General features: G+C 40.8%; 1 protein-coding gene across 1 annotated transcript in view; it reads right to left on the bottom strand.

Moving 5' to 3' along the window:
- The window catches only part of LOC124375480 (ADP-ribosyl cyclase/cyclic ADP-ribose hydrolase 1), a 41,352-nt gene extending 15,212 nt beyond the window's left edge, over window positions 1-26,140 (bottom strand). Inside the window, exons 1-2 of the mRNA XM_046833862.1 lie at window positions 26,079-26,140; window positions 15,057-15,122 (exon numbers count right to left, since the gene is read on the bottom strand). Of these exons, the coding sequence (XP_046689818.1) occupies window positions 15,057-15,066 (10 nt within the window). The 5' untranslated portion in view covers window positions 15,067-15,122; window positions 26,079-26,140. The remainder of the gene's footprint in view (window positions 1-15,056; window positions 15,123-26,078) is intronic.
- Between the last annotated feature and the right edge of the window lie 387 nt (window positions 26,141-26,527).

Raw genomic sequence — 26,527 nt, 5'->3', positions numbered from 1 at the left:
ATTGAGCATGAAATGATCCGTGCTCAGATTGTGGAAAACACATGCATGCCCAGAATCCATTAAAGACTCTTACTAGAGCCCGATTTAACCCTTGAAAAGACACCAGCTATAGCAAGAGAAATTTACGCAACAGTAGCAGACACCAAGGTCATAGATAAAGGTGATTCGAAGCAAGAAGCAGCAATACAAAGCAAGAAAAGGTGAGATTGCACAAAAATAAAACAAGAATGAAATCAAAGGAGGACAAGCATGTGAAAGGACAGCAGCTGCGTAACCGCTGTGGTTCTGCTAACCACCTTGGAAATGATAAGTGCTGCCCCGCAAAAGACTGTAAATGTAGAACTTGTGGAATAGTCTGACATTTCTCAAGGGTGTGTAAATCAGCATCAAAATCAGTTAATGAAGTATGCTTACCTGAATTGACAGTTCTTATAGTGGAGTACATTTACCATAGCTACACCCATACTCCCTACATAGACCAGCACCATTAAGATGGTGGTATATACATGGTCTGGTTTATCGATCCTGCTGCAACACATCTTTAAAGAATACTTTAGGTCATGTGCCCTAAGAGCAGCTGTATCAACTGAACTCAAGATGCTAGAGGAGAATGGCATAATTGAGAAGATTGATTCGTCAGAGTGGGTTTCTCCCATTGTAGTCACAAAACAAAAGAACAATCGTTTGTGCGTTGATCTAAGGGAACCGAACAAGGCTGTGGTACAGGATAGTTGTCCTTTACCACGTATTGAGGATATATACTGTGTGAGTTGCATGGATCAGTGATGTTTTATTCTCTTGACTGCAAAAATGCATACTACCAAGTACTGTTACATGAGAAGAGCAGACGACTGACTGCATTTATTACTCATGAAGGCCTATACTAGTTCCGTAGAGTACCTTATGGACTGTGCTCAGCACCTTCTGCTTTTCAACGCATAATGACCATGATCTTAAAAGGACTTGATGGTGTACAGTGATACTTGGACAATGTGATTGTCTATGGGATTCGTGAAGCTGGTCTAAAACTGAACGCAGATAAATGCAAATTCAACTTAACGACTCTTAGCTTTCTTGGATACAAACTCTCAGCAGATGGCCTGTACCCAGATGATACTCATACTACTGTTATTACCAATGCACCTCCTCCTACTAATGCAGCTACACTACGTTCTGTTCTGGGTCTAAGTGCCTGGTACTGTAAGTTTCTGTAAGATCCTGAATTTCAATAGACTACTGCAGTGCAAGAAAGTTTAGTTAAAATCAAACAAGCAATAGTAGACAGTCCTGCTCTTTCCTTATTCAACCCCAATCACAGCACGATACTTTCCTGTGACGCCTCAGATTATGGTGTTGGTGCTGTCTTGACTCAACTGGATGATACTAGAACGGAAAGAACGATTGCTTTCGCTTCACGCTCCTTGTCCGATGCTGAACGAAGATACTCCATTGTCAAGAAGGAAGCACTACACAGGTAGCGTCTGGACTACAGAGAAATGGCGTACGTTGCTGTGGGGAAGAAAATTTGGTAATCTGGCCGGTTTACATGTTGCCAGATGGGCCGCACACTTAATGGAGTTTGATTATGATGTCCATCAAACAGTGTTGCTGATTGCTTATCAAGATTGCCTCTTACAAGCACAGAACCGGACTATGCTGAATTCATTGAGTCTGTTGCTATGATTAAATTTGCTTTCAGTGCAGACTCCAAATACGAGTTTCAGTCTGCATGTAACAGCTGCCCGATGTTCGCTAAATTGCAAACCTATTACCAATCACGCTGGACAAAACACAAAAAGGATGTTGAACCAGAAGTCGTACATCCCTATTCGACATTAGCTTTCTGTCATGGATGGATTCTTCATCATGGTAATGTATCATCTCTTGATACCGAAGTCATTAAAGAGTCTTTGTAACTTTGTAAGCCATTACAAGCTATTATAAGGCAACTGTACTGGTGGCCTAAGATGGACAGTCAGACTGAAGCTTTGATTCGAAACTGCCATACATGCAGACAAAATGATTGTGATTTGATTCGAGTTAAGAAGCCTTGGATGGTAAAGAAAGGTGATCAGAAGTTCACAAAACCGAAAGCAGTCATACAGAAGAAAAGTGAAGACATGCTTGATGATGGTAAAGTGTGGAATGCTTTACGGCTCGCTGAAATGCCAGAATTGAGTGGAAGTGTTACTCCAAATGAGGCACAACTTGAGACAACACCAATTCGGTCAAATAAATCAGTCAGAGTTAGACAGAAACCTGCCTGGACCAAAGACTATGTTTTACATATGTAAGGAACGTGTTATGTTATGGCACATGCTGCATGAGTAGTTATTATTATGAGTAATTTTCTTGATTATATTGAGGTAATAATACTGGCTTGTTCCTGACTTATCTTCATTTCTGTTTTGCTATGCAAAAAGCTATTCCTTCTGAAAGGGGAAGATGTGTTCTCTTACAATTTAATTGTTATTATCATTTATGTTCACTAGGCGGTATATGCATGTTAATGGATGTAATGCGGTGTTGTAGAAAAAGACCCTCGTGATAATGTGAGTTAAGTAAAAAAATATGGAGATACTAAGCTACACCTCATGTCCTGTCTGCTTATTTTTATAATTCTCCTTCAACATAACAATTAGTACTTAATAATGGCCTAGAGTCAAATTTTATTTATCCAATATACTATGAAGTTTTTGTGATTATATTTTTAGTATTGTTCACAAGAACACAAGGCACACTCCAACAGGCAGGAAAAAAATGTAGTTACTAATTTGGCAGTAGAATGCTTAGTTAGTAAGTTACCCTTACATACAATGATCACAAATATAAAAAAATATATATAAAAAATATAAAATATAAATTTATTTTAAGGAGCAGAAATTAGACAGTAATTAATAAATAATAACTTCATTTGTAAGTGACTTTGTAAGCCATTACAAGCTATTATAAGGCCTTAATTTGTTGTATTGTTTTTTTTTCATAACAATGAATTTATTAGATTAAAAGGTTGTAGTGTGCAAAATACACATTTTTAGGTGCTCAATACACTGTGTGAATCAGTAGATTATAAGTCTCAAATAAATATACAATATTTCACCTGTTCTAAAATATACATTTGTTATTTTCAAATAAGAAAAGAGACAATAAATATTGCAGTGAATAAATATGACATAAATACAACAAATTTAAATGATACGACTGGCATAAAAACTGATATTTTCTGAATATAATAATAATCGTGAATCCAATGTGTTGTTGTTTGTTCATTTTGCTAGCTTGGGGGTTTGAATTTAGCGGTAATGTATTATGTGTTACCAGCCAGAGCAGCCCCTTTAAGAAGGTAGCAGATGCTGGTGCCGGTCCGCGGCCCAGGAGTTGGTGACCACTGATATAGGCTATTGCTCCAATCCACCTGACTTCACATGAATACAATACATTGTAAATAGTCATGCCAATATGGTTGTAAAGTGAGGTAAAGTGTAATAGTCACTCCCACTGAACTCAGTGAGAAATAGAGGTGAATAATAATGAGCATAGGAGAGTGTAAACTTTCTTACCATGCAGCTTTCTTTTCATTGTAGGAGGCCTTGAATTTCATGATGTGGTGGCACGATATATAGTATACTTTTCGCAATAACTTCCAGAGGTACTCTTTTAGATAGATAGATAGATAGATAGATAGATAGATAGATAGATAGATAGATAGATAGATAGATAGATAGATACAACTTTATTGTCATTGCATTGTACAGGTACACAGCAACGAAATGCAGTTTGGCATCTACCAGAAGTGCAAAATGTAGCAGTTGTGCAAAAAGTGCAGATAAATATCTAGCATATTTACAGTGCAGATAACTATCTGGCATATTTACAGCAGTGGTATATATATGAAGTATATACAGTGAATAAATATAAAGGCTATGAAGGTTACAGATCACAGGATTATGGCAGTAAGGAGTAGCAAGCTGAATAAACAGTCTACTATATATAAAAATATATATATATATATATATATATATATATATATATATATATATATATATATATATATACACATACATTATGTACACAGATTAATGTGAAATGTTGGGCAGAATGTACAGTGATGATAAGTATACATACAGATATAAAAGTGCAGATGTACTGAGGAGTGAAAAAGATATAATATGAAGTATGTACATGTATTGTACAGAGGTTATATACAGTCTTTTGTTTATGTTTGTTTTGTAGTGATTTAGCGGTGTAGTGTTGAGTTCAGTAGTGTGATGGTGGATGGAAAAAAGCTGTCCCTGAACCTGCTGGTTCTGGTACGTAAGTTCCTGTATCTCCTTCTTGATGGAAGGAGGTTAAACAGTTTATGACTGGGATGTGAAGAGTCCTTGATGATGCTGTGAGCTCTGCGCAGACATCTGCTGTGGTGAAGGTGTTCAATGGCAGGTAGTGTAGTGCCAGTGATGCGTTGGGCGGTTTTGACCACCCTTTGCAGTGCTTTACGTTCACACACAGTGGAGCCTCCGTACCATACAGTGATGGAGTTGGTCAGGATGCTCTCAATGATGCAGCGGTAGAAGCTCGTTAAAATCCCGGGACAGATGAGATTTCTTGAGACTTCTCAAGAAGTACAGGCGTTGTTGTGCTTTTTTAACCAGAGCTGACGTGTTCTGCTGCCATGTCAGATCCTCAGAGATGTGAACTCCCAGGAACTTAAAGCTGGAGACTCGCTCTACCTCGGTTCCATTGATGTTGACTGGTAGATGTCTCCTGCTGTTGGATTTCGGAAGTCCACAATGAGCTCTTTGGTCTTTGTGGCGTTGAGAGTCAGGTTGTTGGTGGCACACCATGCTGCCAGATTACGGATCTCTTCCTGTAGGCCGATTCGTCGTTGTTGTCGATCTGGCCGACCACGGTGGTGTCATCTGCATACTTGATGAAGATGTTGGAGTTATACAGAGGAGCACAATCGTGGGTGAACAGGGAGTAGAGCAGTGGGCTCAGAACACAGCCCTGCGGTATGCCAGTGTTCAGAATTAGGGTTGAGGATACCTGGTTTCCCAACCTGACAGATTGAGGTCTGTTGGTGAGAAAGTCCAGAATCCATCTGCAAGTGGAGGTGCAGATACCCAGTTCACTGAGCTTAGTGATCAGTACAGTGGGGAGGACTGTATTGAACGCAGAGCTAAAGTCAATGAACAGCATTCTGATGTACGTGTTGCTTTTATCCAGGTGGGTGAGAGCAGAATGAAGAGCTGTGGAAACTGCATCCTCTGTTGACCTGTTCGGGCGATAGGCAAACTGGTATGGGTCCAGTGTAGGTGGTAGGCCCGCAGTGAGGTGATTCAGGACCAGTTTCTCAAAGCACTTCATAGCAATGGGGTGAGTGCAACCGGGCGAAAGTCATTCAGGCATTTAGCAGCTGAGTGCTTAGGCACTGGTATGATAGTAGTGGTCTTCAGGCATGTTGGTACCGTGGCTTGGGCCAGTGACAGGTTGAAAATGTCAGTAAAAACCTGTGCCAGTTGTCCAGCGCATGCTCTGAGAACACGTCCCGGTATGCCGTCCGGGCCAGCTGCCTTACGTGCATCCACTCTGCTGAACACTGAATAGACGTCCGTTGTTGAGATTGAAAGTGGGCTGTAAGCAGTAGCAGAGTCCGTGGTTGGTGTAAAATGTCCTGTGCTTTGGTCAAAACGAGCAAAAAAGTGATTAAGTTCGTTCGGTTGGAAGGCACTGCTGGTTGGTTGAGCTGTGGGTTTGTAGTCCGTGATTGACTGGATGCCTTTCCACATGCGTCTGGGGTCAGAGTTGTGGAAGTGCTCTTCTATGTGGCGTTTAAATGTGTGCTTTGCTTTCCTGATGCCCCTTTTCAGGTTGGCCCTGGCTCTGTTGTAGTCCTCCGCACTGCTAGATTTAAAGGCAGCATCTCTTGCTTTCAACAGGAGACGGACTTCAGAGTTCATCCACGGCTTCTGGTTAGGAAAGCATTTCACGTGTTTGACAGTAGTGACATTGTCAATGCACGTGTTAATATGGTCCAAAACAGATGATGTGTAACTGTCCATGTCTGTGTGAAAGTCCAGTGTGGCCTGTGAAGCGAACATGTTCCAGTCAGTATCCTGAAACTGTTGTTGTAGAGAAGAAATGGCCCCCTCTGGCCACACCTTTACTGTCCTCACAGCTGGTTTCACACGTTTGATTAGTGGTGTGTATTTGGGTAGCATGAACAAAGAGAGGTGATCAGACTGACCCAGGTGGGGAGGGAATGGCTGTGTATGCCCCAGGTATGTTTGTGTATACCTGGTCCAGTGTTTTGTCCCCTCTAGTAGAGCAGGAGACATTGCGGTGAAATTTTGGTAAGACAGATTTCAGGTTGGAGTGGTTGAAATCTCCAGCGACAATGATAGCTCCTTCAGGATGTGCAGACTGCTGTTTGCTGATAGCTGCATGCAGTTCCTCCATAGCTAGCTTAGCATTAGCATCCGTGGAATGTACACAGCAGTCACAACAATGGCTGAGAATTCTCTCGGTAAATAAAAGGGTCTGCACTTAATCATCAAATACTCTAAATGAACAGAGCAATGACTTTCAGTAACAGTAGAGTCCGTGCACCATGAGTTGTTAACATAAATGCACAGACCTCCACCTCTGCGCTTACCAGAGTCCTCTGCCGTCCTGTCCGCCCGATAAACACTGCGACCCCCGAGCTCAATGGCGCTGCTGGGAATGTTGTTGTTGAGCCATGTTTCCGTGAAAATCATGACATTACATTCCTTAATCCGTTTGTGTGATGATATCCGAGCAGCAACTCATCCATTTTATTAGCAAGAGACCGTACATTGGCAAGGAAGACGCTTGGAATCGCTGGTTGATGCGGGTTTAGCCTTAGCTTAGCCCTGATGCCGCCTCGCTTCCCCCTCCTTTGTTTACGGTCTCGCCGCCGGCGCTGTGGTCTCACTGTCGGCCGAGCTGGATCAGCGGTCCGCGGTGTTCGGGCAATTTCCCGAGGGAGTTCAAAGTCCGTTGAAAGCCCGTATCTGTGAGTGTTGCCGATGTTTAGTAATGCTTCTCGGCTGTATGAGATGTGTGCAAGCCTGTTCTGCGTGAATAAACTTGCTGTTGATGGAGAAATTGCTACTAAATCGCAAAATCTGGAGAGACGCTGGGCCTCGCGTTGTGCACGCGCCGCCATCTTGGTTCAGTGGTTTTCTATCAATTAATGAACATTGTATTTGTTTTTAATTGCTGATGGTCTTAAAATTTATATTAAATTAAGTTTTAACAAATGTTTTGAATGAGTAACATCTGTTAGGGAAGGAGCCATTAAACTATTTGCAGCAGCAGCCCTTCAACCCCAACTAATTCTCTCAAGGTTTTGCTTGCAGTTTAAATTGACCTATTGTTAACAACTGACAAGCACAAATAGAATTTCTAATAATTGGTAAATCTGATCAAATCCATTCAAGTGAAAAAAATGTTTTATACATTGCAAAAATAAAACTGTATCAGAAATAAAAAGAAATTTGGCCCCATATGAGCTAACCAAACAGCAGTGCATACTGTACAGAAACTGTAGAATTTGTGTGTGAAAGAAGGAGAGAAAGGGACAGAGAGACACAGAGAGAGTATACATTCTAGCTTATGAATGGTGTTTTGTGTTGCAAGTGTCTGTTGCTAATTCTTTATGCCTAGATGACAGGGGTAGGGGGCTCCTACCGAAGATTTTTTTTTCCCTGTCTTTTCCAATGACTCATCCACTGTCTCCTCTATGCTCTTCTAATTTCTCCCATACTGTCTCCCTTCCTGTCTTCCAACATCTCTGCCACCACCTCTTCTACTGTCTCCTTCTCTAATCTGTAACCCTTTTTTAGGGGACTGTCCAGAATGAAATCTTTGATACTGGCAAATGCTTTGATTAATGTATGCATTGGCATGATATAAAACATCACTGAAATGATAGCCAGAGTGCCCTGTTTTAAGATATGTAATCTTAACATAGCTGAAAAGAGTATTAATAAAATAATGGCAAACATCTATTCCTTTCTTTAGTTTGCAAATCACTTGGAGAGTTTTTGACTGCATCAATAATCAATTAATGAATAATTAATTTGTCTACATTCCCCAACATCAGCTCTCACTAGCTTTGATAACAGGCAAATAATTTCGTCCACTTGAAAAATATTACTTTTCTTCATTCCGCCATTCCCATTAGGGGTCACCATAGCAGATCATCTGTCTCCATACTTCCCTGTCCTGTTCATCTGCTTCTTTTAAATTAACCTGTTAGCCTTCGCCACAGCTTTTGGGAGTCACAGCTGAAAATGCCCTACCTAAATTAAAATGTTAACAGTTCTTGATAAAATTGGGCTACATACACAATTTAAATATCTTTGGAAAAGAAGACACTTTGAGAATTAATGTCTATCATTCAAAGTTGATATTGCTCAAAAAGATGTGGGGTAAAAGCCATGTCTCATAAATTTATATTTTAAATTGAATGAAGATATCATATAAAATTTAATTTCTACAAACGAGACTATGTCTGGTTTGCCCCTCCCCACCACAGCCCAAATTTTGTGACTCACAGCTGAAAATGACATACCTAATTTTAACCCTCTGGAATCTGATTCGCCACCAGGGCCCAAACATGCTTTTTTTTCAGATGCCAGTAAAAGGAGCTTAAACTGCTCTGTCATATTTGATTTAAAGGGTCTACTTTCATTTGTGTATGCTCAATATATAAACAAAACGTTGTATTTTTTAAAAATGAATAAAATAATCAGGGTGCGCCATCTGTCGCCTTTGTCTGCGTGATCTTCGTTTAGAAACACATCATCAAAAAGCACTGAAATTCGGCCAATAGCTGACACACGGAAATAACAAATATATATTTAGACAGCTTAAAGTATGTCGTTTTAGAATAAGTCGGTGAAATAAAAAACGTGTTTCCAATTAATAAAAATCACTTATCATCCTGAAAGGCTGTTATGTAGTGTTAGCTAGCAAAGATGTTCCGGAATGCTGAGGTGTAAATGCTATATGTACAATGCATGCTAACAAATATATATTGTTCAAGTGTATTAATGTCAGGGAGCCACCAGCCACACCTCCACCTATCACTCCAAGCAGCAGTGGCAGTGTCACCAGCTCCTGAACCCGAACCCATGCAGCTTGGATCACAGCAGCTGTCTCAGCAGGAAAGGGAGCGCCGGTGGGCGACCAGAGCTTGCCTCTACTGTGGAGAGAAGGGGTATCGCGTGGCCCAATGTCCGGTTCGGCCTCCTCGTCGGACAGTGAGTACTGTTACGCTGTCCTCTGAAGTTACTTACCTGTTTATGCTCACCGTCACCTTGGTAACCCCCGCTCTCTCTCTGTCTGCCACGGCCTTAGTCGACTCTGGCTCTGCGGGGAACTTCATCTCCCAGGCGTGTCATCTCCCAGGCGTGTCTCCAGCTACGCCAGCAGAGGGGATCTCAGGAATTGGCTGTCCAGACCATCCAGGGACGACCTTTAGGAAAAGGCAAGATTAAGTACTGTACTCCACTCATCGTCCTCCAAGTCGGGGTGCTACACCATGAGGAAATACAACTTCTCGTGCTGGAGGATACTACAGTGGACGTGATCCTGGGTCGTCCCTGGCTAGCCAAGCACCCGCCCGTGTGTTCCTGTTTCCCGTGCGACATCTTGGAGTGGAGCCCTGTCTGCCGGCAGAAATGTTTACATCCACTCTCAACTCCCATCCACACAACCTTGACGCTGGCAGCAACTCTGGTGGAAGGAGTTTCCCAGCCAGTTCAGGTAGAGATTCCACAGGAATATCACACCTTCTCTGACGTCTTCATTGAGAAGGCCGCACAATCAGTTACCCCCACACCGGCCGTGGGACTGTGCCATCGACCTGATACTGGGGGCCAAGTTGCCGAAGGGTCGGGTTTACCCCCTGTCAGCCCCGGAACATCGAGCAATGGAGGGCTACATCCAACAGGCCCTCCAACAGGGTTTTATCACCCCGTCTTCCTCCCCGGCAACGCCTAGCTTCTTTTTTTGTGGAAAAGGACGGGGGATTGCGGCCATGCATTGACTTCAGGAGCCTTAATGCACAGATCTCCCCGCGTCCATATCCGCTCCCAATGGTCCCAGCGGCCCTAGAGGACCTGCGTGAGGCTCGAATCTTCACCAAGCTGGATCTCAGAAGTGCGTATAACTTGGTGCACGTCCGTAAGGGGGACCCCCTTCATTCATCACCCCCTCTGGCCATGCCGTATAGTCTTTTCATTGCTCCGGCGGTCTTTCAGAACTTCATGAACGAGGTTTTCCCATCCCTTCCTCCACCAGTTTGTGATCGTATACATCAATGACATCCTGATCTATTCCCGAACGCTATGAGAACATCACGACCATGTCACCTAAGTCCTAAAACTGCTGCGGGAACACCGGCTGTATCTCAACCTCCCCAAGTGTGAGTTCCATCGATCGGAGGTACAGTTCCTGACAGCGCCTAAACCCCTGTCAGGCATGCTGGGCTCTCTTCTTTACTCGGTTTAAGTTCAGCATCACCTACCGGCCAGGTTCGAAGAATGGCAAGGCCGATGCGCTCTCCAGGGTTTATGGGCCTGAAGAACCCACCGAGCCAGGGCCCATTTTGCCTCCTACGCTCATCCTGAGCCCAATTATATGGGAGTTAGACAAGATCATCCGCACGGCCACACGGAGAGAACCTGCGCCCCCGGGTTGCCCTGGGAACCGTACTTTTGTTCCTCAAGAGTGTCGACAAGCCTTACTGAGAGCAATACATGAGGTCCCCAGCTCAGGGCACCCGGGTAGAAGGCAGAACCTACATCTGGTTTGGGGGCGATACTGGTGGCCAGGGATGAGCAACACAGTGGCGGAGTTCATCCGGGGCTGCAACGTCTGTGCCATCTCAAAGACTCCCCGGCATTTACCAGTGGGCAAACTCATCCCCCTGCCTACTCCATGACGGCCGTGGTTGCACATCGGCATTGATTTAGTAATGGACCCCCTCCACATGAGGTATTGGATCAGCCTTCGGTCTACTCGGTGCGAGAAGTGCTGAACTCTTGTCATCGGGGCAGAGGCCTTAAGTATCTCGTGGACTGGGAAGGCTACGGTCCCGAGGAATGGTCATGGGTGGCGAGACACAACATATTGGACCCAGCACTCCTGGAGGAGTTCCACGCCGCTCATCCACTTTGTCCGGCGCCCTGGGGTCGGGGCTGGCCCAGGTGCAGGGTTAGGGCATCGGGAGCCACCCATGGGGGGAGGGGGTACTGTCAGGGATCCACCAGCCACACCTCCACCTATCACTCCAAGCAGCTCTCCCACATACTAATCTGCTACACCTGGCCCTCCTGTTTGCATGCTACTTAAACCCCATTCCTCCACCAGCTTATTGTCTGTTCTACAGCTTAGGCTGAGGAACACTGCAGGACTATCCAAGCACTCTGTTTAGCTTCTCATATGTTACGGGACTCTGTGTATTTTGTTTGACCATAGTTTTCACCAGGGTTGTTTAACCTGGAGTCTCGTTGCGGTTTGGCCGTTTTCTGCCTTGCTCTTTATTTTTTCATTAACAACCTTTGTGGATTTTACTTTGGTTTTCCAGAACAACTTTACCAATGACAATATTATTTGCTCAGCTGTAAATGGTGTTGGTGTAAATGTCTGAGATGCATTATGGTCTATGGTCCATCAACAAACATTTATCTGTCCTATTGCCCATCAACAAATAGGCCTATAGGCTATACAATGCATGCTAACAAATACATATTGTTCAAGTGTATTCATCATACTAAAATATATTGTTTGGTTATTTTTAGGAATGTGGCTGCATCACCCCTGCCTTCACTGAAAACTCACACCAGGCCACGCAAGTTAAACCGAGAATCATCCTGAGTAAGTAAATATTTTATATTTTCTTAAATTATATTTAGTTTGAGTCATTATTGCATTGAATGACATATGCAAACAACTTTACGACACAATTAGTGATGTGTGTGTGTGTGTGTGTGTGTGTGTGTGTGTGTGTGTGTGTGTGTTTCATAAACAGATGTGATCAAGCACCTGCTCCAAAAAGGGCAAAGGCAGCACACAGACAGTCCACCATGTCATGGAAGGATCAGACAGATAACGACAAAGTTCCACAGACTCTGCGAGTCCTGCCCGCACGTGAACCTGGAGGTCTTCTGACTCTCACTCTCTATTTAGTCTATTTAAAATGTTTTTCCCGGAGAGTGTTGTGTCAGTGATCTACAGCTCATTATGTAATCGACAGCTCATTATGCGACCCATTGTCTACAAAGCTGTCAGTCACAGCATGTTGATGCCCCTTCGCATATGGCCTTTCAAAGTAAAAAGTGTCTTTTCAATTTTAAATCAAAGTATTGTTTAATGTGAATGAGCAGGCAGGATGATTTTCACATGATTATAAAAAAAAAAAACGACATTAGAACATCTGTTCTCAAAAAGTCTTGTAAAAACATGTTTACTATAGGTTTTGTGGCCTTATTTCAGTGAGGTTATTTTTTTTTTACTTTTTCAAAAACCACGCATAAACCTTATTTTGTCAAAAATACAAAAACACATATAAGTTGTTTACATATTATGGTAGCCCAGTTTGTGCAGAATACAGTGTAATAAGAATTTTGTCAATAAAATATATTTTAAAAGCAACTAAAAAGAACCACATGTAAGAGCATGTCAAAATCTCTCAATGGGGCCAAAAACACCCTCAGACTTCAGAGGGTTAAATGTTAACAGTTCCTGACAAAAATGTGCTACATACACAATTTGGATATTTTAAGACACTTTATTTTAGACACTTTAAGTTTTACTGTCAATGATTTAAGTTGATATTGTTCAAATAAATATATTAAGTTATAGATTATGAAGTGCCATGGATATACATTTCCTGCAATAAACATTATTTTTATTTTATATATAAATACAAGAAATCAGTCCTGGAACAATCCCGAAAAGTACTGGGTTGAAAGCCACATGTCTCATGAGTGTATAATTCAAATATACAAACATTTATCTGTCTGATCCTTTTCTCACCTTTGACAAAATGCAGTCAATTTCTTTGTGATTAACTTGTTGTCTGTCTCCTATTCTTTCCTCCCGGAGAAATTTAGCACTGTACTGGAGGGCACAACTCCAAACCAAATTTCAGTGGGAACAAGTGTTGTCCTCAGATCTGCACAAGTTTTTGTAATGAATGTATAGACAAAATCTGTTGCTACAAATATGTGTTTCTTTTCTTGAGAAGGGAAATTTAGTATAATTTTCATGACACTGTACATCCCAGGTAACTTATTTACAAGTCAAAATGAGAATTCTCATTTCACCTTCTGTCACTCACCTTCCTTTACATTGCTAATCTAATATGCTAATGAACGTTTATGCTAATGCTAATGGAGACACAAGACTCCATTAATTTCTATCCAAACAAGTCATTCATGTGCTTTATAAGTTTCTCATCATCTCAAGTCCAAGACTACTGCAACCAGTGTCCCTGGTCTACCTCTGAAAGATATTTCTTTAAATGATGAAGAATGCAGATGCACGTTTCTAAGCTCTCTGACAACAGCTTATTTCTCCACTTTCTTCACTGGCTTGCTATAGCTGCCAGCATCAGATCTAAAACAGTGATGTTTGCCTACAAATGCAGAAATTGACCAGCAGCTCTCTAAATTGTAGAACTTATCTTCCCCATGCACTGAATCACACTACCACTGATCTTCAGCCACTGCTCGATTCGAGCACTTGGACGATTCGTCCCACCATCTCTCAGGGTACAAGAAGGACATAATTAATTTGACATTGCTAAACAACTGAGTCACTAGCAGTCTTCAAACCATGTCTACTACATTTTCATCAGTACCTAAATTAGCACTTCTCCTATTAAACTATTATTAACTATTATTTTCTCTCTCAACAGATTTTTAGACTTATCGTCTCTGTCCTAATGAACCAGTATCAGATTTTGGCTTCTGATCAGAAGGCCATGAGTTTATTTACCAGCAAACTGCCTCTGCTGACCCTTTGAGCAAATTTTCCATCCCTTACATGCTTAGTTGTATAACTGTAAAATTTAAAGTTTTTTGTAAGCAATTGTTTATATTTTTTGCTTTTTTAAATTTTTCTAGTGTGTTTTTGTATTGTTTAATGCCTGCACAAAACAAATGCCTTTTATGCAATTAACGGTGCCTACAGTGAACTGCCCACAGTGGCCCCACATGAGCTGCAAATGGGCAGGTTTGCGGGAATAAGGAAAATACCACCCAACTATGGTTTGCACATAAAGTTACCGTCTTCACGTATATATTTTTTACCGCTTTGCAGGACAAATAGATTTAAAAATTCTTTTGTACCAGTTGCTATTGGGTTTTCAAATACTTTCTTTTTTTTCTTTTTCCTCTCTGTACTGTTTGTTGTTGTGTGTTTGGGATTGTATGGATTCTGCTGGCTGTGAAACAAATAATAAAATTGACCTAACCTAACCTAAAGTTGTAATGGCTACAAATGTAAGGTAAGGGTCACAGATTATCCACAACCTGTAAATGACTAAAGAGCTATTAGGCTGCAGAGGCAAAATAATTAGACACAGCTCTAAAGTGAACAAAAAGTTGAAATCTTTTTTTATTTATAGCTTTATATCTTGTTTTAAGTTGTATCTGGCTTGCTTATTAGCGTTTTATAGGGCTATTTGTTTTTTAAAAAACTGAACCTATATATTTGCACATTGTTAAAAGCTCTATACAAATAACAATATTTGTATAGCTTTTGTACTCATGAGTAAAAAAATGTAAAGTCACAGAAGTCACAGAATATGTATTTTAGCAAATGTAAAAAAGAAAAAAGCAATTCTGTAATAGTTTTTTTATTGTAATACTTCGTTTGGTCTTATAAAACAAATGGACTTTGATTTGTTAGATACATTTCATTTTTTAGCTTTATTTGAGAAAAGCATCTTAAATTGCCTACTCAAACTAAAGCCCTACTTTTTTTTTTATGTTTTTAGTCATCACAGCTGAACTTACCTGGAATCATATTGGATATTGTCAGTCTTTTTTCTTTTTTGTCCAAGACAAAAGTATAAATTATACCTGTGAGAAAAAAAAGATAATTGCCAAATCAGTTTTAATCAGTTCCACTAAAAAAAATTTAATATTTATTTCTTATCAGATAAAAATGTTTAGAAAATACAGATTGAATAATGCATATGCACAATATATGCATCCACCCAAAAATATAATTTCATTTCTTTTCTTCTTCAGAAATAATCTTCACTTTATAATTTTAACAGATGGTCACATTTTGGTTTACTGCATTTCATGTTTGCTTTACTTTTTACATTGTTTTCATTAATTTGACATACATACACACAGAAAGTACACCTTTATTTAATTCCTATTTTTTACATATCTGAACAAAATAAAAATCATCTGGCTCAAATCAGGTCTTAAAATGAGAAATACAATCCCAGATGAAAAAAAAAATATACAGTATTAAACAGTGTTATCATTATTTCAATCATGCGGAAATGAAGAAGCCATGTGTGAAAAATAAAGTATACCCTTACTGCTCCATAGGATTTAAGAGAACAAGTAACAGTCAGGTTGTCAGAGAACCACTAGCCACACCTCCCTCCAAGGCTCACACTCTCACTCAGCCTCTTCCTGTTACTAATCAGCTACACCTGTCCTCCAACTAATCACCTACACCTGTTCCCCATTTACCTGTCCTCTTTATAAGGTAATTCACATCGGCTCCAGCTCATGCTAATGTGGCTGCAACGCTTTCCCCCTACAGCCCACTTTCTCCAACTGGGACATCATCAGTGCATACTCTCTTTTCCCCCAGACATTTTGCTGAGGTGTTTGGTATTGCAACAGCCGACCAACAGTACAGCCTCCACCACTCAGGGAAGGCCCCAGACTGGACTGCAGACGTCTGGGGGCGCCAGAGTACCTTATGCTCAGGCTATCCTGGTTTTGCCAGGAGCCCGGGTTTCAGTTTCCTTCCAAATCCCCCATGTCTCCAAGCCCCACTGGGTACATAGCCCAGTCTCCAAGCCCCACTGGGTATATCGCCCAGTCTCCAAGCCCCACTCGGTGCATCGCCCATCTGTTGTTCCTTGCTGGGGGTGCCGCTCAGTTCTTGAGTTCCACTGGGGGTGTTGCTCTGCCTGGGTTATTTTCTGGGGGGGGTGCTCCGCTCCCGAGCCACGACGAGGCAGTCGCTCCAGACCTAAGCACCAACGAGGCCGTCACTCTGCCCCCGAGCTCCGACAAGGCAGTCGCTCCACCCACCGGCACCGGTTGCACCACCAGGCACTGACAAGGATGCCGCACCGCCTCAGAGTCCACTCCAGAGTCCCACGGAGGGCGCCGCCGTGCTACAGGCGTCGCCCACCTCTGCCCCTGGAGGAGGGGTAATGTTAGAGAACAACCAGCCATGCCTCTCTCCAAGGCTCACACTCACTCAGCCTCTTCCTGTTACTAATCAGCTACACCTGTCCTCCAACTAATCACCTACACCTGTTCCCCATTTACCTGTCCTCTTTATAAGGTAATTCACATCGGCTCCAGCTCATGCTAATGTGGCTGCAACGCTTTCCCCCTACAGCCCACTTTCTCCAACTGGGACATCATCAGTGCATACTCTCTTTTCCCCCAGACATTTTGCTGAGGTGTTTGGTATTGCAACAGCCGACCAACAGTACAGCCTCCACCACTCAGGGAAGGCCCCAGACTGGACTGCAGACGTCTGGGGGCGCCAGAGTACCTTATGCTCAGGCTATCCTGGTTTTTGCCAGGAGCCCGGGTTTCAGTTTCCTTCCAAATCCCCCATGTCTCCAAGCCCCACTGGGTACATAGCCCAGTCTCCAAGCCCCACTGGGTATATCGCCCAGTCTCCAAGCCCCACTCGGTGCATCGCCCATCTGTTGTTCCTTGCTGGGGGTGCCGCTCAGTTCTTGAGTTCCACTGGGGGTGTTGCTCTGCCTGGGTTATTTTCTGGGGGGGGTGCTCCGCTCCCGAGCCACGACGAGGCAGTCGCTCCAGACCTAAGCACCAACGAGGCCGTCACTCTGCCCCCGAGCTCCGACAAGGCAGTCGCTCCACCCACCGGCACCGGTTGCACCACCAGGCACTGACAAGGATGCCGCACCGCCTCAGAGTCCACTCCAGAGTCCCACGGAGGGCGCCGCCGTGCTACAGGCGTCGCCCCACCTCTGCCCCTGGAGGAGGGGGTAATGTTAGAGAACAACCAGCCATGCCTCTCTCCAAGGCTCACACTCTCACTCAGCCTCTTCCTGCTACTAATCAGCTACACGTGTCCTCCTCCTACGAATCACCTACACCTGTTCCCCATTTACCTGTTGCCTTTATAAGGTCCCTATTCCCCTTCACTCACAGTCTGATCTACCAGGTACAACCATAGATCACCTGGAATTCCTACCTCTCTGGTTCCCTGTGCTTCCATGCTTCCAGGCTTCCATGCTCCCAGTGCTTCCATGCTTTCATGCTCCTGGTTAAGATTCTAAGGAAGCATTACATTTTGTTTTACTTCCCGTTTCTGACGCCTGGTCTATTTTTGACACAGGTGCTGCTAATCAAATCCTTCTTATTTGATCATCAGCAAGTGTGATCCCAGGAGGAAAGGCATTAACAATTAACTAAGAGAAGCAATTGTTGTCTCAATCAATCTGAGAAGTGCTTTAAATGCACCTCAATTGTGCCAGTGCCAAAACACTCCAACCCAACGTGCCTGAAAGACTACCGCCCTGTAGCACTGACACCCATTGTCATGAAGTGCTTTGAGTGGCTGGTCCTGGCACACCTGAAGGACACTCTGCCATCCACATTAGACTCTCACCAGTTTGCCTACCGAAGCAATAGAAGCACAGAAGATGCAGTTTCCATAGCACTGCACTCACACACTTGGACAATAAGAACACTTATGCACGTATGCTGTTTGTTGACTTCAGCTCAGCATTCAATACCAACATTCCATCCAAGTTAATAGCCAAACTTCTAGATCTGGGCATTAACACCTCCACCTGCAACTGGGTCATGGACTTTCTGACCAACAGACCCCAGCAGGTTCGATCTGGCTCCATCTGCTCCAACACCATCACACTCAACACTGGTGTACCACAGGGCTGTGTGCTGAGCCCCTTCCTCTACTCCCTCTTCACCTCCGACTGCAGGCCTGTGAATGGATCTAACTCGATCATCAAGTTTGCAGATGACACTACCGTGATCGGTCTCATCACCAACAATGATGAGACTACCTACAGGGAGGAGATCCAGCACCTAGCCACATGGTGCAATAACAATAACCTGCTCCTTAACACCTCCAAGACAAAGGAGCTTATTGTGGACTTCAGGAAGGAGACAAGAGGCACACATGACACCACCCACATCAATGGGATGGCTGTTAAGCGTGTCTCCAGTTTCAAGGTCCTGGAAATCCACATCTCGGCATATCTGTCCTGGAACATCAACACCTCCAGCCTGTTCACCAGCGGCTCTTTTTCCTGAGGACACTTAAGAAAAATCAGCTCTCCTCGGATATCCTGGTGAACTTAAAGCATCCTGACCAGCTGTGTCACAGTCTGGTATGGGAGCTGCTCTGTTGCAGAGCATAAGGCACTGCAGCGGGTGGTAAAAACTGCCCAGCGCATCACAGGGACTTCGCTCCCAGCCATGGAGGACATCCAAAAGAAACGCTGTCTGCGTCGAGCTCGCAGCATTCTTAAGGACTCCTCTCATCCCGCCCATAGACTGTTTACTCTTCTGCCCTCCGGCAGGCGTTACAGGTGCCTCCGGACCAGGACCAGCAGACCAAAGGACAGCTTTTTTCCTAGAGCTGTCTCTTTAGTGAACTCTGACACTCACTGATACACTACCACATACCTCACACTTCGTCACTTTGCTAATGGACTGTCTAAACAAAAACTTATGCTCACCAAGACACTGATAATTTCTCACCTCACACTTTGTTATTGCACGGACTGTTTACACAAACCTTTGCTCATTTGCACACTGCTCTTTTTTGAATGGCTGCTCACCATTAACTTATCACTATTGTATATATACCCGTTCTCCGTGTATAGTAATAGGCATCTGTATATCATGTTTACAATACATTATATTCAATATAATGTAATAATATACAATATATTCATCTGTATATTATTGTTCATAGTACATATATATTCATATTCATCTGTAATTATATTCATAGTACATATACAGTGGTCCCCCGGTTAACGAACTTAATTCGTCCCTTAAAACCGTTCGAAATCTGATATGTTCGAAAACCGGACCTAATTATCCCATAAGAAATAATGGAAAACCAATGAATCCGTTCCCGAACTCCACCAATACCCAATAATTAACCGTTTTTTCCTGTTTTTAGCCGTATTTATACTGTCAGGAATCCCCCTGCCACGCCCCCTTCGGTGGCTGTCATACCTCGGAGCTTCAGGGAATGCCCTGTTCCTTCGCTCATGCGTGCCCCGCCCACATTGAGCTTATCGCAATCGGGCTTCCTCCGTAAAGCACCGTGGATATTATTTATGGACTGCCTTTTGCCGGATTATCCCGATCTCTGCGGGTATTTTGTGTTGGCTATTCATCTGTATACTACATTTATAGTACATATACCTCTTTAAATTACTGTTTATAGTCTATATTTTATTTTATTTAACTATGTAAATTCATGTACAGTAATTCAAATACAGTAGTATCAAGTCTGCAACCCTGTTTTGAAAAGATGTGTACTGCAAAACAGGCTAATTGTACCCACTGTTGCAGAGACTCACATATTGATATTTTATTTTTGTTCTTTACTTGTTCATTTTTCTTGCCAAATTTATTTATTTATTTGGTACAAATTGCAAAGTGAGAGCAAGGGAAAGTGACAACTATACTTTAATCTTCTCTATTTTTTAACTTGATGCTACCAGATGTTATTAATTTAGAAATGTACATTTCACTTACTGAAATGTGCACTGCATTAATTGTTTATTTTTAATGCAGTGCACATTTATGTTTGACCATTTTTATTAAAAATATATAAATAATAAATATAAAAGAGGCGAAACTAAAACCTTCAACAACATATTTATAATATATATCAGTATTTATATAAATCCTTTCTTTACTCGGGTATTAAAAAAATATATATTATAATTTTTAATCAGTAGATATTTGTTTTATTGGTGTGAAATCTTAAATAAGCACTAAAATCCACTATGATGCACACATCCAGCAATTAACACCTCTGGGGTTGACAAGCGTGCCAGTGTGTTTTGTGGCATTTTCCTCCTCAGAATGATTATTGTTATTATTCATAATTTGAATCTGTATAAGGGTCTACTTATATTTGTATACACTCATGATGATGATAAAATGCTGTGCTTTTGTAAAATAAATAAAACAAAGAAGATGCATCTTGCATGCTAGTAATTATTTTAAGAATAAGGGAGATGTGCAGACCTGCAGTAACTACAGGGGAATTAGGTTGATCAGTCACACCATGAAGTTAAGGGAAAGAGTAGTGGAAGCCAGGCTGAGGGAAGAGGTGACCATCTGTGATCAACAGTATGGTTTCATGCTGAGGAAAAGCACTACAGATGCATTATTTGCTTCGAGAATGTTGATAGAGAAGCATAGAGATGATCAGAAGGAGTTGCATTGTGTGTTTGTGGATTTAGAGAAAGCACACGACAGGGTGCTGAGAAAGGAGTTGCTCTATTGTATGAGGAAGTCTGATGTGGCAGAGAAGAATGTAAGGGTGGTGCAGGACATGTATGAGGACAGTGTGACAGCAGAAGTGTGAAGCGGCTTTGAGCCCTTTCCTGTTTGCAGTGGTGATAGACAGGTTGGTGGAGGTCAGACGGGCGTCTCCATGGATTATGATGTTTGTGGATGATATTGTGATTTGTGGCAAGAGCAGGGAGCAGGTTGGGAAGAGCCTGGAGAGGAGGTACGTGCTGCAGAGAAGGGAAGAAGAGGTGATGAAGGAGGATGAGTTTAATACCTGGGTTCAAAGGAATTGCAAAACTGTGCAATTAATGGAAAGTGTGTTAGAGAAGTGAAAAAAAAGAGTGCAGGCAGGAAGGAATAGGTGGAAAATAGTGGCAGGAGTGATTTGTGATAGAAGGGTATCTGCAAGAGTGAAAGGGAAATTTTATATGACTGTGTTGAGACCTGCTATGTTGTATGGTTTAGAGACAGTGGCATTGACTAAAAGACAGGAGGCAGAGCTGGAGGTAGCAGAGTTGAAGATGCTGAGATTTTCATTGGGAGTGATAAGGATGGACAGGATAAGAAATGAGTTTATTAGAGGGACAGCACATGTCTGTCGTTTTGGAGACGAGGTCAGGGAGGCTCGATTGAGATGGTTTGGACATGTCCTAAGGAGGGACATCGTGTATATTGGTAGAAGAATTCTGACGATTCTGAGAAAAAGAGGAAAGCCAAGCAGGAGGTTTATGGATGTGGTGAAGGAAGACATTCAGGTAGTTGGTTTGGAAAAGATAGATGTAGAGGACCAGGTAGTATGAAGACAGATGACAACCCCTAACAGAAGTAGCTGAAAGAAGAAGAAGAAAGGGTGCACTCCTTGCCATCACTGTCATTTCTCTTTACAGACACATAAATGAAACAACCTTAATCTCAGTGAATACTTGCCACACATACATAAATATATGTATAGAAAGCTTAAAATGTCTATGGTTAAACCAATTCCCATCTGATTATTTAATCAGTATGAAAGTTAGAAGAGCTTCAGTTTCTCCGGTATCACCTTATTAACCATCCATATGAAAATATATCAAAAGTTTGCTTTGGGGTCCTGATGATTTATGTAATTCAAAACACCATAATTACCTAAAACATTTACAACAATATTTTGTCTTCATTCTCTTATTTGAGTATGGTTTCACTAATAATAAACATACATTTACATAAACCATCCATATTTGTCCATGCCCATGTTGATTAGAGTATTTAAAAAGTATTAATTTAAGGTACATTTGTAATAGATAAAAATGTGCAATTAAGTTGACAACCGTGCAATTAATATAATAATTAATTGCCAACTCTGCATCTGGTGTAAATAAAACATTTTTTACTAAGGCTTCCTTCCTGCTATGTTGTATGGTTTAGAAACAGTGGCATTGACTAAAAGACAGGAGGCAGAGCTGGAGGTAGCAGAGTTGAAGATGCTGAGATTTTCATTGGGAGTGATAAGGATGGACAGGATAAGAAATGAGTTTATTAGAGGGACAGCACATGTCTGTCGTTTTGGAGACGAGGTAAGGGAGGCTCGATTGAGATGGTTTGGACATGTCCTAAGGAGGGACATCGTGTATATTGGTAGAAGAATTCTGACGATTCTGAGAAAAAGAGGAAAGCCAAGCAGGAGGTTTATTGATGTGGTGAAGGAAGACATTCAGGTAGTTGGTTTGGAAAAGATAGATGTAGAGGACCAGGTAGTATGAAGACAGATGACAACCCCTAACAGAAGTAGCTGAAAGAAGAAGAAGAAAGGGTGCACTCTTTGCCATCACTGTCATTTCTCTTTACAGACACATAAATGAAACAACCTAAATCTCAGTGAATACTTGCCACACATACATAAATATATGTATAGAAAGCTTAAAATGTCTATGGTTAAACCAATTCCCATCTGATTATTTAATCAGTATGAAAGTTAGAAGAGCTTCAGTTTCTCGGTATCACCTTATTAACCATCCATATGAAAATATATCAAAAGTTTGCTTTGGGGTCCTGATGATTTATGTAATTCAAAACACCATAATTACCTAAAACATTTACAACAATATTTTGTCTTCATTCTCTTATTTGAGTATGGTTTCACTAATAATAAACATACATTTACATAAAGCATCCATATTTGTCCATGCCCATGTTGATTAGAGTATTTAAAAGTATTAATTTAAGGTACATTTGTAATAGATAAAATGTGCAATTGTTGACAACCGTGCAATTAATATAATAATTAATTGCCAACTCTGCATCTGGTGTAAATAAAACATTTTTACTAAGGCTTCCTTCCTGCTATGTTGTATGGTTTAGAAACAGTGGCATTGACTAAAAGACAGGAGGCAGAGCTGGAGGTAGCAGAGTTGAAGATGCTGAGATTTTCATTGGGAGTGATAAGGATGGACAGGATAAGAAATTAGTTTATTAGAGGGACAGCACATGTCTGTCGTTTTGGAGACGAGGTAAGGGAGGCTCGATTGAGATGGTTTGGACATGTCCTAAGGAGGGACATCGTGTATATTGGTAGAAGAATTCTGACGATTCTGAGAAAAAGAGGAAAGCCAAGCAGGAGGTTTATTGATGTGGTGAAGGAAGACATTCAGGTAGTTGGTTTGGAAAAGATAGATGTAGAGGACCAGGTAGTATGAAGACAGATGACAACCCCTAACAGAAGTAGCTGAAAGAAGAAGAAGAAAGGGTGCACTCTTTGCCATCACTGTCATTTCTCTTTACAGACACATAAATGAAACAACCTAAATCTCAGTGAATACTTGCCACACATACATAAATATATGTATAGAAAGCTTAAAATGTCTATGGTTAAACCAATTCCCATCTGATTATTTAATCAGTATGAAAGTTAGAAGAGCTTCAGTTTCTCCGGTATCACCTTATTAACCATCCATATGAAAATATATCAAAAGTTTGCTTTGGGGTCCTGATGATTTATGTAATTCAAAACACCATAATTACCTAAAACATTTACAACAATATTTTGTCTTCATTCTCTTATTTGAGTATGGTTTCACTAATAATAAACATACATTTACATAAAGCATCCATATTTGTCCATGCCCATGTTGATTAGAGTATTTAAAAGTATTAATTTAAGGTACATTTGTAATAGATAAAATGTGCAATTGTTGACAACCGTGCAATTAATATAATAATTAATTGCCAACTCTGCATCTGGTGTAAATAAAACATTTTTACTAAGGCTTCCTTCCTGCTATGTTGTATGGTTTAGAAACAGTGGCATTGACTAAAAGACAGGAGGCAGAGCTGGAGGTAGCAGAGTTGAAGATGCTGAGATTTTCATTGGGAGTGATAAGGATGGACAGGATAAGAAATGAGTTTATTAGAGGGACAGCACATGTCTGTCGTTTTGGAGACGAGGTAAGGGAGGCTCGATTGAGATGGTTTGGACATGTCCTAAGGAGGGACATCGTGTATATTGGTAGAAGAATTCTGACGATTCTGAGAAAAAGAGGAAAGCCAAGCAGGAGGTTTATTGATGTGGTGAAGGAAGACATTCAGGTAGTTGGTTTGGAAAAGATAGATGTAGAGGACCAGGTAGTATGAAGACAGATGACAACCCCTAACAGAAGTAGCTGAAAGAAGAAGAAGAAAGGGTGCACTCTTTGCCATCACTGTCATTTCTCTTTACAGACACATAAATGAAACAACCTAAATCTCAGTGAATACTTGCCACACATACATAAATATATGTATAGAAAGCTTAAAATGTCTATGGTTAAACCAATTCCCATCTGATTATTTAATCAGTATGAAAGTTAGAAGAGCTTCAGTTTCTCCGGTATCACCTTATTAACCATCCATATGAAAATATATCAAAAGTTTGCTTTGGGGTCCTGATGATTTATGTAATTCAAAACACCATAATTACCTAAAACATTTACAACAATATTTTGTCTTCATTCTCTTATTTGAGTATGGTTTCACTAATAATAAACATACATTTACATAAAGCATCCATATTTGTCCATGCCCATGTTGATTAGAGTATTTAAAAGTATTAATTTAAGGTACATTTGTAATAGATAAAATGTGCAATTGTTGACAACCGTGCAATTAATATAATAATTAATTGCCAACTCTGCATCTGGTGTAAATAAAACATTTTTTACTAAGGCTTCCTTCCTGCTATGTTGTATGGTTTAGAAACAGTGGCATTGACTAAAAGACAGGAGGCAGAGCTGGAGGTAGCAGAGTTGAAGATGCTGAGATTTTCATTGGGAGTGATAAGGATGGACAGGATAAGAAATTAGTTTATTAGAGGGACAGCACATGTCTGTCGTTTTGGAGACGAGGTAAGGGAGGCTCGATTGAGATGGTTTGGACATGTCCTAAGGAGGGACATCGTGTATATTGGTAGAAGAATTCTGACGATTCTGAGAAAAAGAGGAAAGCCAAGCAGGAGGTTTATTGATGTGGTGAAGGAAGACATTCAGGTAGTTGGTTTGGAAAAGATAGATGTAGAGGACCAGGTAGTATGAAGACAGATGACAACCCCTAACAGAAGTAGCTGAAAGAAGAAGAAGAAAGGGTGCACTCTTTGCCATCACTGTCATTTCTCTTTACAGACACATAAATGAAACAACCTAAATCTCAGTGAATACTTGCCACACATACATAAATATATGTATAGAAAGCTTAAAATGTCTATGGTTAAACCAATTCCCATCTGATTATTTAATCAGTATGAAAGTTAGAAGAGCTTCAGTTTCTCCGGTATCACCTTATTAACCATCCATATGAAAATATATCAAAAGTTTGCTTTGGGGTCCTGATGATTTATGTAATTCAAAACACCATAATTACCTAAAACATTTACAACAATATTTTGTCTTCATTCTCTTATTTGAGTATGGTTTCACTAATAATAAACATACATTTACATAAAGCATCCATATTTGTCCATGCCCATGTTGATTAGAGTATTTAAAAAGTATTAATTTAAGGTACATTTGTAATAGATAAAAATGTGCAATTAAGTTGACAACCGCGCAATTAATATAATAATTAATTGCCAACTCTGCATCTGGTGTAAATAAAACATTTTTTACTAAGGCTTCCAAAGTGTTTTCGAAATAAATTTTAAATAGTTAAATATATATATATATATATATATATATATATATATATATATACTGTATATAACATAAGCACCATCTAGTCATCAGGCTCAATATAGCAACATATATAGCAAAGAAAATAGAGAGAAAAATATATGCATACCTTCATTGTAAACCTGGTAAAAGTCTTCAAACTACTTTTTTTAAATTAATGCTAGAGCAGGGACCGTTCATTTATGGCCCTGTAAGTAACCAGTTTCTGAAAAAGACACACAGAGTCCCATGACTTCAATTATAGTGGATTGCATCTTTGCACAAGGGAGGGGTTTATATGGTGTGTTAAAAGATTGACCTTGCCCAGTTGAAAAAAACTTAAAAAATAAAGGCTATATTTCCTTCCGATAACTTCTTGCATTCTCCCATGACCTTAATTATAAAAAAATTGTTGTGTTATGTGCAAATGTGAAGTACAATGATATATATATATATATATATATATATATATATATATATATATATATATATATATATATATATATATATATATATATATATATATATATATATATATATATATATATATATATATATATATATAATTTCATATAAAAC

Source organism: Silurus meridionalis, chromosome 21 (genome assembly GCF_014805685.1).
Source record: "Silurus meridionalis isolate SWU-2019-XX chromosome 21, ASM1480568v1, whole genome shotgun sequence".
NCBI lineage: Eukaryota > Metazoa > Chordata > Actinopteri > Siluriformes > Siluridae > Silurus > Silurus meridionalis.
This window is presented reverse-complemented; position numbering and strand designations above follow the sequence as displayed.